This window comes from Osmia lignaria, chromosome 16 (genome assembly GCF_051020975.1).
Source record: "Osmia lignaria lignaria isolate PbOS001 chromosome 16, iyOsmLign1, whole genome shotgun sequence".
NCBI lineage: Eukaryota > Metazoa > Arthropoda > Insecta > Hymenoptera > Megachilidae > Osmia > Osmia lignaria.
This window is the reverse complement of record NC_135047.1, coordinates 7,909,276-7,923,656: the sequence shown is the minus strand read 5'-3', so window position 1 is coordinate 7,923,656 and position 14,381 is coordinate 7,909,276. Positions and strand designations below refer to the sequence as shown.

General features: G+C 28.7%; 3 protein-coding genes across 6 annotated transcripts; 2 read left to right on the top strand and 1 right to left on the bottom strand.

The window, feature by feature from the left end:
* Window positions 1-95: 95 nt before the first annotated feature.
* Window positions 96-2,524, top strand: por (Protein-serine O-palmitoleoyltransferase por). 2 transcript variants are annotated; one of them, XM_034316759.2, is made up of 7 exons: window positions 96-440; window positions 535-727; window positions 823-1,039; window positions 1,110-1,216; window positions 1,294-1,496; window positions 1,578-1,821; window positions 1,884-2,524. In XM_034316759.2, the coding sequence occupies exons 1-7, from the start codon at window positions 158-160 to the stop codon at window positions 1,894-1,896; spliced, it is 1,260 nt and encodes a 419-aa protein (XP_034172650.2). In that variant the 5' UTR covers window positions 96-157; the 3' UTR covers window positions 1,897-2,524. The 2 variants fall into 2 exon arrangements, with proteins under 2 accessions (XP_034172650.2, XP_034172648.2); XM_034316757.2 differs by having other exon boundaries at window positions 97-440; window positions 1,578-2,524.
* A 149-nt stretch (window positions 2,525-2,673) lies between these two features.
* On the bottom strand, window positions 2,674-8,875 carry cdc14 (cell division cycle protein 14). 3 transcript variants are annotated; one of them, XM_034316228.2, is made up of 9 exons: window positions 8,325-8,875; window positions 7,999-8,073; window positions 7,652-7,917; window positions 7,267-7,567; window positions 6,816-7,185; window positions 6,406-6,747; window positions 6,210-6,305; window positions 5,594-6,037; window positions 2,674-5,026 (listed from the first exon to the last, which is right to left on the bottom strand). In XM_034316228.2, exons 1-9 carry the CDS (start codon window positions 8,416-8,418, stop codon window positions 4,984-4,986), a joined length of 2,031 nt encoding a protein of 676 aa, XP_034172119.1. In that variant the 5' UTR covers window positions 8,419-8,875; the 3' UTR covers window positions 2,674-4,983. The 3 variants fall into 3 exon arrangements, with proteins under 3 accessions (XP_034172119.1, XP_076548927.1, XP_034172118.1); XM_076692812.1 differs by having other exon boundaries at window positions 6,210-6,335; window positions 6,816-7,077; window positions 8,325-8,871; XM_034316227.2 differs by having other exon boundaries at window positions 6,210-6,335; window positions 8,325-8,866.
* Window positions 8,876-9,006: 131 nt separating this feature from the next.
* Window positions 9,007-14,295, top strand: xmas (RRM_XMAS2 and SAC3_GANP domain-containing protein xmas). The gene is made up of 3 exons (XM_034316219.2): window positions 9,007-13,114; window positions 13,195-13,476; window positions 13,562-14,295. The coding sequence occupies exons 1-3, from the start codon at window positions 9,120-9,122 to the stop codon at window positions 14,124-14,126; spliced, it is 4,842 nt and encodes a 1,613-aa protein (XP_034172110.2). The 5' UTR covers window positions 9,007-9,119; the 3' UTR covers window positions 14,127-14,295.
* Window positions 14,296-14,381: the final 86 nt, after the last annotated feature.

Below are 14,381 nucleotides of genomic sequence, written 5' to 3'. Positions count from 1 at the left end.
GAACACAATGTTTACATTAAATAATTTAGAATGTTCAAGTTTGAAATTATAAAAATATGTTCTAAATATTTTATTTCACTTAATCATATGTGGTTTATTAAAAAATAATAATAATAATAATTTTCATTTTGATGGCATTGAGAATGAAGTTGGCGTTATGGTTAACGTCAAACTATACTATGGAGAAAGAAACGCCGGCAATTTAATTTCTACTGTGATGGATGATGTGGAGGAATCAATTTTTTACGACGATGAAGATGATTTTATCGGACACGAATATTTACAAGACGCTGAATATGAATACGAATTTGAAGAGACAGAACGAGAAACATTATTTGAATTATATCAATATTGCTTCTGTCCTACTGTTTACGATACAATTACATATATACTACCATTATTCATTTCTACGATTATATTTAGATTATGCGTTCATTCCCGTAAGATATATTCTTATAGATACGTATATATGTATATATAAACAAAGCGGTAAAATATGAATTTAAGTGCCTTACTTTTAATTTAATATTACAGGGCATGTGTCACAGAAAACTTTTCATGTACTGTCAATGTTAATTGGTATATACAATATTTATCATTATGTACCAGAATGTTTATATACCTTACTAGTATTTTGTATAATTTCATACACTATTTTATATGTACCTAAAAAATATTGTAAAAATCTAGCAATATTTTTGCCAGCCCTTTTTATTATTGCATATTGGTAAGTTACCAAACATATACCACAAACAATTATGTGTAGTAAAATTGAAGTATGTAAAAGAATAATGTTTCTTCTATAATCTTCACCTTTTTAAGCGAATTCTGTATGCCACCAATAACTTGGCATAAAATACGTAGTGTAGTAATGACAATGGCAATGAAAACAATCAGTGTAGCAATAGACAAAACAAAATCAAATGATTTACCTGATATTTATACCTATATGGGATACACTTTTTGTGGTGTCACATGTCTTTTTGGACCATGGATATCATTTAAGGATTACGTATCAATATATTATGCGAACAATCAGGTATAGAAACTTTTTGTTGCAAATTATATAAAATTAAAAGGTATCATTAATAATATTTTCTATTTCTCAGGGTAAGTGGTGGATGATCTATGCTATTCAATATGCGCTTTTATCTTTATTTTTTTTAACTATTTCAAATTGTTGGACACAATGGATAGTTATGGATAATTCTTGGAAGTTAGTAAAGAAAGAGAGCTTATAATTTAATTTCTTTACCGCATTGTAATACATATTAATATTCTTTCTCATTGCAGATGGTTATTAGCTTACAGAGATGCACTATCTTTTCGAACATCTCATTATTTTATTTCATTCATTGCATCCACTTTACTGTTATTAGGAGGATTTCCACTATCTTTGAAAACTATAGTAAAACCGTTAAAAATAGAATTTCCACGTTCACTTGTAGACGTTGTTGTTTGTTGGAACATACCAATGCATTTCTGGTTAAAAACATGTAGGTACTGATATCTAAACTCATTTGTGTATATTGAAATTATAAGATGTTCCATATTTAAATTGGTATCTAAATTTTTAGATATATTCCGTCCTAATATTAAATATTTAGGAAAATTCGGAGCCGTAACAATGACATATTTAACAAGTGCTCTCTTACATGGATTAAATTTTCAACTGGCAGCAGTTTTACTTAGTCTCGGATTTTATACATATGTAGAATATCGACTTAGATCTATGCTTGCAAACATTTTCGATGCATGTATTGCATCGAAATTATGTACAACCAATAAATGTACACATACATACAATACTCAGAATTGTTGGTGGGTGTTTTTAACAAATGTGCTATTTTCTGGACTATCAGTTTTTCATTTAGCTTATTTAGGTCTTATGTTTGATACATCTGAATTACAAGAAACAGGATACAATTACATTCATACTATTGAAAAATGGTCCCAACTTGGATTTGCTAGCCACTGGGTAATATTTGCTACATATTGTATATATTTTTTAATCAGATAATAATAGGTGCATAAGTTAAACATTTATCAATTTTCAATAATTTACACTTAAGTTTTTTTACTGTGAAATAGTTTAAGAAGGAAAAGTAGCATAATTATAAATTCTGAAAATAAGTAAAATACATAGTCTTTATTAGATTTATAACATAATATAAAGTAGATTTGCACGTATGTGTATATAAAGCACATTAAACAATTAATACATTGTAATTTTAAAATGTTTATATGCTATATTTGTTGAATAATACTCCATTGATATCTTATGTTATCAAACTTGAACATAAGATTAATAGTAGATAAAGATATTTTTTCAATCAAAATGCAATTGATTTTACACTTTGATTTTGATTGCTAGTGAGATGTACATACAATACACAACAGTATATTTTATAACATAATGTACCTTGTACTCTATGAGTTACAAACAAAAAATAAAATATTTCAGAATTAATCACTCATTTTTTTTTGTTTATAAAATATATGAAAGAATTTCTCTACAAGTTGAATTACGCGTGTAAGGCAAAAATTGAAACACTATGTGTTTAAAGGTACACGCATACACCTACATATGTCCACTCATACGCGCATATACGATTAACTACATAATTAAATGATAATACACCTACTTTTGTAAATATACAATTTGTCTAACACTATTACGAAAGTGTAATTAATGCGTTATATGATATTGTTTAGTAGTAGACAATCATTAGTACAAGGACTTTCATATATATAATGTTATGTTCAACTCCATTTCATTAGTTACAAATTATTCGTAAAAAGTGTTGCTTGCGATAATTACAATCTGTAATTACAAATTCAATTCTTATAAAAATGATAAATGTACAATTGATTTCACAATTTTGTTCTTTTTGTTATTAAACAAAACGTACTTTCTTTTTAATCTTACATTTAAAAATTTAGCATACCACGATTCATTTTATATTATTAAAATATCTTTGCTTATATCGATGACATTTCTTCATGAAATGCTTTAATTTATTAAAATAGTTATTAGTTTTTATGTATATACAAACATGTGTATATACACATAATATATTATACACGTACACCATATATTCTTTTGGATAAAATCTATATATATATATATCCACATTACACATCATTATTAATTTAATTGCATATTCCACAATCATAAAAAGTAAAATAATAATTATACATGAATTATACTACACACTATCGTGTATAATTATACGAATATATTCGGACAATTTTACTGCCATTAATATTATAGTAAAATTTATACAATTCCTTTTAAATATTTAAAATATTTAAAGTGCATTAATATTTTCATAGTATTTTTTAAGCTATATTTATAAAAGTAATTTTGTTAAACAGTAAATACAATTTACACACTGTATATTCAATTTTTGTAAAATCATGTACTAAAGCAATTTGTAAGTGCAGGAGCAATTTTTAATAAAATGTTTAAAATACAAAACAATGTTAAGACTGGAAAATGTTATTAGAAAATATGCAGCAGAATATACAATATTGTTTTTCAAAAGCCATTATAGTTACAAACATTTGAAAACAGTGCCTGTGTATCTTATAATTGCATTTAACAGTATTTGTACATTAAACATTTATTATTATTATTTACATCATACATAAAATTTTGAAAAGTAAATGATTTTTTAACTGTATCCTCGGATTATTTAAAAAAACGTAAATCTTCCAGCTTTTAAACTATTTTCAATCATACTTGTATCAAAAGAATGAAATATCAAAACAGTTAATAATATACATTATTGATGTATCTTATTTTGTATCTGGATATTCCATTCTCAAATTTGTTAAAACTTGTTTCATTGTTTCATACTCATATATAAACACAAAGGTTTATAGACTCTTATATATTTCACAAAGTATTTGAACACACTAATGTTATTTTTAATCACATTACTTGATATGTTTTGTATAAAAATTACTATAAAGTAATGTAAGACAAATAATTAACATATCTATGTTAATGAGTAAAAAAAAATCTGAAGACACAGTTAAAACTCATACATAACAACATAATCATATTAATTATGTAGCCCTTTTAATATATTAAATTTACTTTCATCACACTATGATTGCAATTTCTTATTAAAGCATATTATGCGGATAGTATGATTTTTTATAAACTGTTTCAACTTAAAATTATAAAATCTATATAACATGTAACATTCTTCTATCATTTAATAGTTATATGAACAAATATTATGTTTATCTTCAAATATTATCTTTTGTGTAATGAATGTACATTAGGATTGTAAGTTTCTATTCACTTTAATGTTTTTGATCGTAATAACAAAAATATTACTTAACAAAAATCATTGTGTGCTAATAAAAATTAAAAATCAAATTCGATTGTTGATAAAGCCACTGATGTCAAAACAAGAAAAGACCAATTTATTTACAACCAAATGATCATTGAAAGGCTACACAACTCTCACTTAAGCAACATTACTCTGATGAAATTTAAATGTGAATAATAGTAAGTTTTCACCACCTAGAGATAAGTAATAGAAAGGAATATTACTATATTTAACATTATTTCAATATATTTTTTCTGGCCAGCAGAAATTTTTTAATGCAGTAAATTAAAATTAACAAAAAGCTATGTTGATATCTTTTGCAAACGTTCAACGCATCGCAAAATATGGAAGAACTTTAAAAGCCACATAGATCGTTAATTGTGTAAACATGAGAAACTTATAATCCGAAATATAAATATAAACGTAAAATAAACTACCTTGAGAAAGCTGATAATAACTATAGATCTACTTGTTCTCCGTTAATCGTGATAAAAGCAATAGCTGTTTGAATTGGTGATTGAAGATCAACAAGACGTTTCTATTAAATGGTCGGATTTAAACGATGAGATCTTCTGCGCTGTTGATAGACTTGAGTTACTGGATTGTCCTTTTCAATGCCACTTAGAACATCAGTTAGTCATCTGATAAATGCAGTTTTATAACTTTTGGTCGTGCGCGCACTGCAAGTCACAGAAAGAAATGGGAATGGTTCGTTAGCCATCTCAGTACTACTGATGCTGAGTTTTAAATGTAATATACTTAGTTTCAAGACGTGGACAGTAATTGAATTCAACGAAAAGGTATCCTTTCTTTGTATTTTTATAATATATCAAATTTGTTTAGATATATAATCTTGTTTTACTCTCGTTTGTCCAACCTAGTACGACTTCAAAAATTAAATGACAATTTGTTGTTAATGCATGCAATACTTATTGATGATAAGAAATTAATGATACATGCAAGTTAATGTTAATGATAAATAATGTGAAATTTTTAGATATAACTTTACATTCTTTTATACATAATATATGTACACATTAAATTAAAAATAATAAATTCACATATGTCTCGCTTAATATAATAATTCTAATTGCGAAAATCGCTGAAGATTGGTCATAATGTACAACATATGTAATTTATCAATTATCGATGCATCAAATGTATTAATTAAAAACTGGGAAATTTGATAAAGCTATATATAACTGTTACTTTGAGAAACTTTAGAAGTAACAGTTACTGAGACTTACTGTCTTAAAGAATGATAGCGATTTACTCGATCTGCAGACCTGAGGATCATATTTGTGCCTTGCTGTGGTTGCGTAACCGAACTGTTTGTAGGCGCATTAGCAGTACGGGTTTCTGTGATGCATGAGGTTCTTATAGATTTTGTCATCTTGGCCCTTGTTACCGATGGTTTCGGTATAGATATCGAGGTAACGGAAATACTGGTAGATGTATTGTTGTTGTTGTTGTTGTTGTTGTTTTTGATGGTGGTAGTGGTGGTAGTAGTGGTCATGGACGTGGTAGCGGTGGTGATGGTGGTGGTAGTAGTAGTGGTGGAGGCGGTGGTTGTATTATTACTGCTCCCACTGTTGCTGCTGTTATTGATATTATGGATCTGTGTTGTTGATTTGGTAGACTTAACACGACGTGGAGGTGGATCACAGGTGTTACTGCGGGCCATCCAATTTCTATAATTTTTAGTAAAAAAACAAAACAATAATTTTCTATTAACTTTCATAACATGCAACAATTTCATAACGAGCATATTACATAATCTTAGTACAGTCACAAAGCCCAACATTAAAAAACTATTAAGATCAAATTTAAAGGACAACATAAAAACTAATTAATTTTACAGACCTTTTAGTAAAAGTTGTAGTTGCTCTAGGAACAAGCTTTTTTGTAGGATCCTTCTCTTTATTTCCAGCGATTGTATTAATTGCATTCTTTTGACTTCTTGTTTGTAATAATGGTTTTAAGTAAGGACTGAAAATATGATACATCTCGATTGATAACAGCTTTGCCGATAATAATGAGTTGAATTAATAATATTTACTGTACTACTGTTGATGGTCCAGTACTTGTATTAATAGGAGCATGATTTGTTAGCAAACGTTTTCTCTTGGCTTTCAGTTGATTCAATTTATCACCCTCGGTTAAAGTTGTGTACTTAGTTGCACTAGTTCCTGTAGTACGTTTGAAGTCATGAAATGCAATTCCATCCACGCGATGCATTTTTCCCGAAACATTATCTTGTACAAGATGACCATCTTTTAAATTAGACAGAAATGACGTTTTAGGTCTACCAATTATGGAGTATATTCCATATTTATGTACTGGATTGCCGTTCTGAGGTTGTAATGGTTCTTTCAGCAGAGAATGAAGATATGCTTCTTTCCTAAAATTTATCATCTGGTTAAAATTTATCACGACAAAATAATAAAGGGATGTAATAAAGATACAGACTTTTCTAGCCACTCTTGCTGATGCCCAATTACTGAACCCGGTCTACATATTCTTATCCATGCTATTGTTTCATGAGCTGTTAGATGATAATGTTTCATAATGTAACAGCCTATTAAAGAACCTGTTCTACCAAGCCCTGCTTTACAATGAACAGCAACAGCACCACATGCATTTTCTGCTACTTTAAGAAATTGCCGCATAATTGAATCTGTTGGAGTCGAACCATCGACAAAAAATAGATCTTTATGATCAAATCCTGCATCTGTGAAAATTGAAGCATCATAAATTTTTTTATTAAGGCGTATAATGGTAGTTACATTGTTATAACGGAAATATGTAAAATATGACTCTGGTGCATGAAGGGGATATCCTGAAAAAAGAAAAGAAAATAGAAATAACAAATGAAAAAAAAAAATAGATCAGTACTTATAATTATGATACAAATATTTACCATCTTCTATTTTAAATTTAGCATAAGGTCCACAAAATGCAATGAATTTACCAGGAACAATCCAATTTAAATCTCCATTTTCTACTCTTTCAAAATACTCATATTCTTTCACACAGAAGTCTTGAAAATTGAAAAATCCAAGTCTGTGACATTTATATATAGCACTAAGACATTCACTTAAGGATATCTGATACCATGGTGTACCAACAGAAGCATCCCGAAACATAATAAATGGTGGACTATTAGGGCTACTGGTTAAACAGTTGTATGCTTCTTCTGCTGTTCGTTTACAATATAATATCTAAGGAATAATATTAACATTAGTATATTTATGATTAGCTAATGCATTAGTAACATGAACAAAAATAATTCATAAATATCTTACAGCATAACTTCCTATGAGGAAAGCAGCATTCACTCTTTTTCCTGGAACTGTAGTTGTATAATGTACAATTTTTTTCTTTTTTAAAGTTACTGCTTTAAGTTTTCTGTTGACCTTTTGACAATAATGATATAGCACAGCCAGATTCAATGGACCAAAATCATCATAGAAATTTTCATAAATTAATTCATCGTCAATACTAAAATAATGAGTGTTTGGAGTACTCTTTGGTTTTATTGTTGTCCTCAATGTCACAAAATACAGCCGATCTAAAAAAGATTAAAGAAAATGTAATACCCATTAAATGTTTTATGAAAAAATTGTATTCCCTTCATTTTTATATGTATTACCTTTTATGAATTCTGTTGCACATACTAATACATCATTTGTGTCCTCCATCATTAGTTTATGTTTATTATCTGATACTGTGAATAATAATTAAACAAGTATGTCATCAGTGCCACCGACATACAAAGGACACAATTTAATTAATGCAATCAGAAAACATAAGCATAAACACATAGAAGGTTAGAGTGGGTGTAAGAAAGATAAACTGCATCCATCTACCTACACATAATTAGACTTCCATGGGATACTCAATAAATACAAGTTCATAATTAGAACATCGTATACGAAAATAAGATTTATGTTATATTATACGACACTTACAACTTACCTGCGCGACCGTTACAAGATTCAAACTTGGTCAATCGAGAGTCGGTGATGGCCGATCGATTGCGTCGTAGAGCTCTTCCGGTTATGTTGTACATTCAAATGATTGCTAGTTCATGAATATTATTTAATTTATGTTTGTTATTAAGATATCACCATTTTATAAAATATCAATAAGGCGTTTATTCCTCGTATATGTTTGTATATACAACATTATTATCCGCCATAGGAGCAGAAGGTAGTTTTCGAATGCACTGCCATATTGGTTGCTCTCACAATATTAAACTGATGATAACATACTGGTTTAATATTTACAAGAAACATTGTAAAACGTTCACTGATATTGTGTAAAAGGTTTACGGTTTAAATAATATTGATGTTAAAACTTATTGGCACAATTATCTCAATGAATTTTACTGTTTTTCCTTAGCCAACAATTATTCCATTAATCGCAAAGCAGCGCACTCTAGCTGAGAAAAGTTCTTTACATTTCCTCTAAATTGCTAGTGCTATTTTTTAAATATTGTAATAATTATTTACTATTATGTTTTAAAAATAAATAGTATATTCAAGTAATAAACATGTAATAATTTTGTACTTATAAATTTTCTCCAATCATTCCGATTATCTTTTGATACCTATATAGAGCATGTAACAAATTAACGACCGCAACCTAACTACAACCATGTTCAAATAAGAACAGGTAAAAGTAGGTGTCATATAGTACGCAGAAAACATCATATAAAAAAATGACAGTTTTGGCGTTAATTAAATAGATCTATAGAAGGGAAAAGTAATAATGGAGTATACGCAAAGTACACAAGCAAATTCAGTTTCAACAGAAAACGGAACTTCAAGAACGTTTGTGTTTTCTAAACCAAATGTACTTAACCCCCCCAAAGTTATTAATTCGGTGGTTAATTCTAACCAAGTATCGGATAATTTTAAACAAAATATATTTACTTTTGCTATGCCAGTGGCAGTATCGCAACCAAGTAATCAGGATACATCTTATTTTCAATCAAGCATTGGTGAGAAACAATATAAACCTAGGATAACAAGGAATTCTTATAAACCAGCAGTTAATGTTTTTGCTCAAGCACTTAAAGATACCGCAATGTTCGAGCAATTAAAAAAAAATTCTAGATCGCAAAATACAAAAATTAATTCAGAAAATTCAATAACATGTACATATGTACCTCACTCTTTACTTACAAAAACATCAGCAAAACAACATTTTACACAGTTTGGAAGTATTTTAAAGATAACAATTCGTCCGAAAAAACAAATAATTACTGTGACTTATACTACCAAAGAAGAAGCAAATGTAGCTTATAATAAATGTGGTGAATATTCAGGGGAAAAATTCAATATAGAATGGACAAAATCAGCTACTACACCAAAACTTCCTACAAAGAAAAAAGATCTCCAAAAGAACATTGTATCACAAATGGTATCTAATTTTTTTAAATCACCTGACGATGATGTTAAGTTTGAATTAGATGGTATGATGAATCTGGAATACAATTTACATAATAGAGATAATATTGATGAAAGTTTGCGCAAAAAAAGTAAAGCATTACAGTCAAAAACTGTATCAAAATCATCAAGAGCAGAAAAAAGTATGAAGTCTGATAAACATAAATCAGATAGTCAGATATCAGATCTGTTACCTAATGCCACTATAGAAGAATTACAAAGTATAATTCAACAACCTGCATATACTTCTGAAGACAAATATAAAGTATTAGAAGCCAGAGATCGGTTAATGCGAATGAAACAAACTAAATCACTTACATTAGCAGCAGCAAGAGTAATGATTGGAACATGCCCTGATATGTGTCCTGAGAAGGAACGTCTCATGCGTGAAGCAAAAAGACAGGTGGCATTATATGAACTACTTGAAAGCAGTGAATATAAAATAAATCATTCCAGAGCAGTTAAACAATATTCTAGATCTTCTGCAGATCAGGAAGAACCAATGGCACATGAATTAAGACCAGTGAAATCTTTAAAAATGACTATGAGTTACTTACTTCATGAGATAGCAAATCTTTGTGATCAACAAGGAACAAATTTAGGAGAATGGTATCATTTTTTATGGGATAGAACAAGAGGAATTCGTAAAGATATAACACAGCAAGAATTGTGTTGTGTAGATAGTGTTGAACTAGTAGAACAGTGTGCCAGGTTTCACATAGTATGCTCTGAAAGGCTTTGCGCCGAAGAAGCATCAGTGTTTGACAAAAGAATAAACTCTGATAATTTAACAAAATGTTTGCAATCACTGAAGTACATGTATCATGATTTAAGAGTAAAAGGAATTAGTTGTAAAAATGAACCCGAATTTCGAGCTTATATTATATTATTAAATTTAAATAATGGCAACTTTATGTGGGATTTACAAAGATTGCCAAAGTATATACAAAAATCACCAGAAGTTCGGTTTGCATTAGAAATATATATTGCTCTTGACTCAAGCAACTATTATAAATTTTTTGATTTGGTTAAAAAAACCACATACTTAAATGCCTGCATTTTATTAAGATATTTTAATCAAGTAAGATTAAAAGCATTAGCAGTGCTGGTAAAAGCATATTGCAGAACTGCATCAACAGAATATCCATTGTATGAATTAATTGATATTTTAGGTTTTGAAAATGAAAATGAAGCTATTTATTTTTGTGAGCAAGTAGGATTAAACATTTCAAATGATGGTTTATATGTACTACTAAATAGACGCAATTTTACTATGCCTGTATTAAATATAAAACAAGACAGAGCCTGCAATTTAATAGAATCTAAAAGAACATTACAACAATTATCTATTGGAGAATGTATGGCAGGTGGAAAAATGCCAGAAAAGTCTTACAGATATCATAAACCGCATAATAGTTTTGATTCACTTGGTTATTTAATGCCTGAGTCTATTAATGCAGAAGATCAAGGTAAAAATCTTACTTTAATGACTGATCCATATGAGTTTGAAGATGAAGATGCAGTAACAACCAAACAGTTGATATCAACTTCCAAAAAAGATCAGAGTAATATTGAAAGCACGAGTACTGACTATGCAAACATATTTCAATCTCCTGCAAGCACTGAACCTGATAAAAATATGTTTACAACTGTGCAATCTGGCAATGATATTTCTGTTTCTTCCAAACATCAAGCACAAACTAATAAGGTTCAAGCAAAACCTTCAAAACCAGAAAACCAAAATGAATTAAACATATTTAATCTTAAATCAAAGCAACAAGATTTTCCATTAAATGAAAGCAAAGCTAAAGAATCTTCAGTTTCACTTAATACATTTAATACAACATCAGCAGATCTAAAAACTTCTAAGGTATTTTCTAAGCAATTTGTATCATTAGCAAATAATGATACTTCTGCGTTTGCACAAGCTACAAATAAAAGTATATTTTCGGGAACTACACAAGGAAACATATTTATGAAAAATCTTACACCCTCTACTATACTTTCTAATTCATTCTCAAATGTGCAAACTATTCCAAAATCATCATGTGAAACGAATCTTAAAGTTGATATTACTAAAAATACGTCAAAAGATGTACAGAACTTCTTTGTTCCTGTGGTAAAAATACAAGAAAAAACTTCACAGGAAAAAGAAGCTGAGAAGCTGAAATTGAAAGAAGAGGAACGTATTAAGAAAATGCAACAGATTAATGAGACTGCTGAACTGGCTTTAAACAGTCTGCAGACTTTGGTTGTAAATACATATTGTTCTGATATAGTAAAAGAAGAAATGGATAAAATAAATGTTTATAGCACATTAAGCGAAGATATTAGTAGTCAAGTTCAAAATGAAATTATTCATGAAATGTGTGATAGTATAGTAAAAGAAGAGATTATTAATACACAAAGAGTACATGAAATGTCTATAAAAATGAAAAACAGAGCAATTATAAAATACTTTAATATATGGAAATCTAATGCATTGAAGAAAAAACAACAACGAAGGGCACTGGAGGATACACCAGTATGGTTACAAAAATATTCGAGCCAGCAATGTGCAAAGTTATTATACTCCAAAGAACAAGATTTAGTTATTCAAAGTATGTGCAAAAAAGAGGATAAAGCGAAGAAAACTGTTAAATCGTATTCTGAATCTCTAGCATCAATTGAAACTATAATTTATAGTGGTATTAAAGAAAATTTGAAATCTTGTGATATTAATGTGCACTCCAATTATTATTGGAAACTAGTTATATCTTGGCCAGATTTACATAATAAACCAATTCTATGGCATCACAAAAATATAATGAACCAGTACATTAATCCTAGTGATTATACCATAGATCCTATTATAAAACTTTATCACCCACAATCAAATCAAATTGAGACTTTACATATTTGTATCAGACACTTTGAAGGTCTAATTAGTGACTATAATTTAATAGGATCAGATGCTCTTTTGTTTATTGCAGCAGCTTCTGAGGATGTTAAATTTGTTATAAGACGTTTAACTAAGACTGTACTATCCAGAGATAGGCTTATGCCTATACCTCTTGTATTTGCTGTTTTAGGTGATTCAAACTTTGAATCTCAAAATACGGAAGTTATTTTTAATTTAGAAAAGTTATTAAAATCAGGATATTTATCAGTGTACACAATTATACATGAAAAGGATTTAACTGAAGAAACAATCTTAAATTTAACAAGCAGTGCAATGCTTTGGTTATCTATAAACAAATCACCACGAAATCCATTAGAAATGGATTACTTACAAAACATTTATGATACTTGTTTAACAGAAGAATTATGGTTGAGGTATGTTAATTATTTTGTCAGACTTTTTCTATTCCAAATTGAAATATTTCTATGTTTCTAATGCCTTGATATTTTTGCAGGATATTTGATGATACATTTTTAAATAAAAAATTATCACGCGCTTTAACAGAACCCAACTTCATAATTGATTTACATAATGAAGCAGTCACTCATATAACGGACATATCATTGGATCCAGAATCTTTCATGTATACAAAATTTGCCCCAGAGTTCAAGAAGTTTATAAAAAATCAATACACAGTGCCATGCAGTTATGAATACTTTGACGATACTTGGAAAAGTGAAGAGTATAAAGCAGAATTAGAAAAAGTGATGTCTAGTTTTAAATTACCTCAATGGAAGTAAGTAACATCATTAAATATTTTGTTGTATTTTCATGTAATTTCATTCATGAATTAATCCAAATCTTTTTTATAATTATTTTAGATATGGATGGCCCATAAATGACAGTAATATACTTTGTCAAAACATAATAAGTTACTGTCAAGAAGCACTGTGTAGTAATGAACTATCCTTGGACGTATTAAATAATTTACTATTTACATCTGGAATGTCAGTGATGATAAATTTCATCGATATTTTGTTGTGTATAATTAAGAAAAAAGTATATCTGCTCGAGAAAGATTTTAAAATAGTGTATAATAAGAATTACATGAAGCGTTTCCGAACCTTACCGTGGTGGTTGAAGTCTAAGCTGTTAATTGAATATAAGTTTGCATTAGCAGAACTTAGCGTAGAAAATAATGAACGGAAAAATACTAAGAAAGAAAAAGATTCAGATGAGCCTATAGTAAAAAAAAGGAAGCTGTATAAAAATGATACAGAATGTGAACCATTAGCAACATTTTGTGAAGATAGTCGAAGTCAAATAATGGAAGTACATTGCACTTCGAAAAAAATAGAAAATCGTTTAAAAACACATCAGCAACAAAGCCTTTTATTTGAAGAAAGGTTGAAAAATGCTTTGTTAAGTGAAAATCAACCTATTTAATATTGTGCAAATATAACGTCTAGTTTCCCTTGTTTATAGTGTTACAGTGCCTCAAAAACTATTGTATTTTGCAATATTAGTATTTGTTAAAAAGTAAGACATATTACGTGTGATACGTAATCATTTATAATATAAGAATGTGAAGTACAATGTTTACAAAATATCCATGAAATTATGTATGTTATGTTTAAAATGTGTGTATGTATGTATCTAACATTTTGTATCTATGATTTTGATTAAACACATTAATATGAA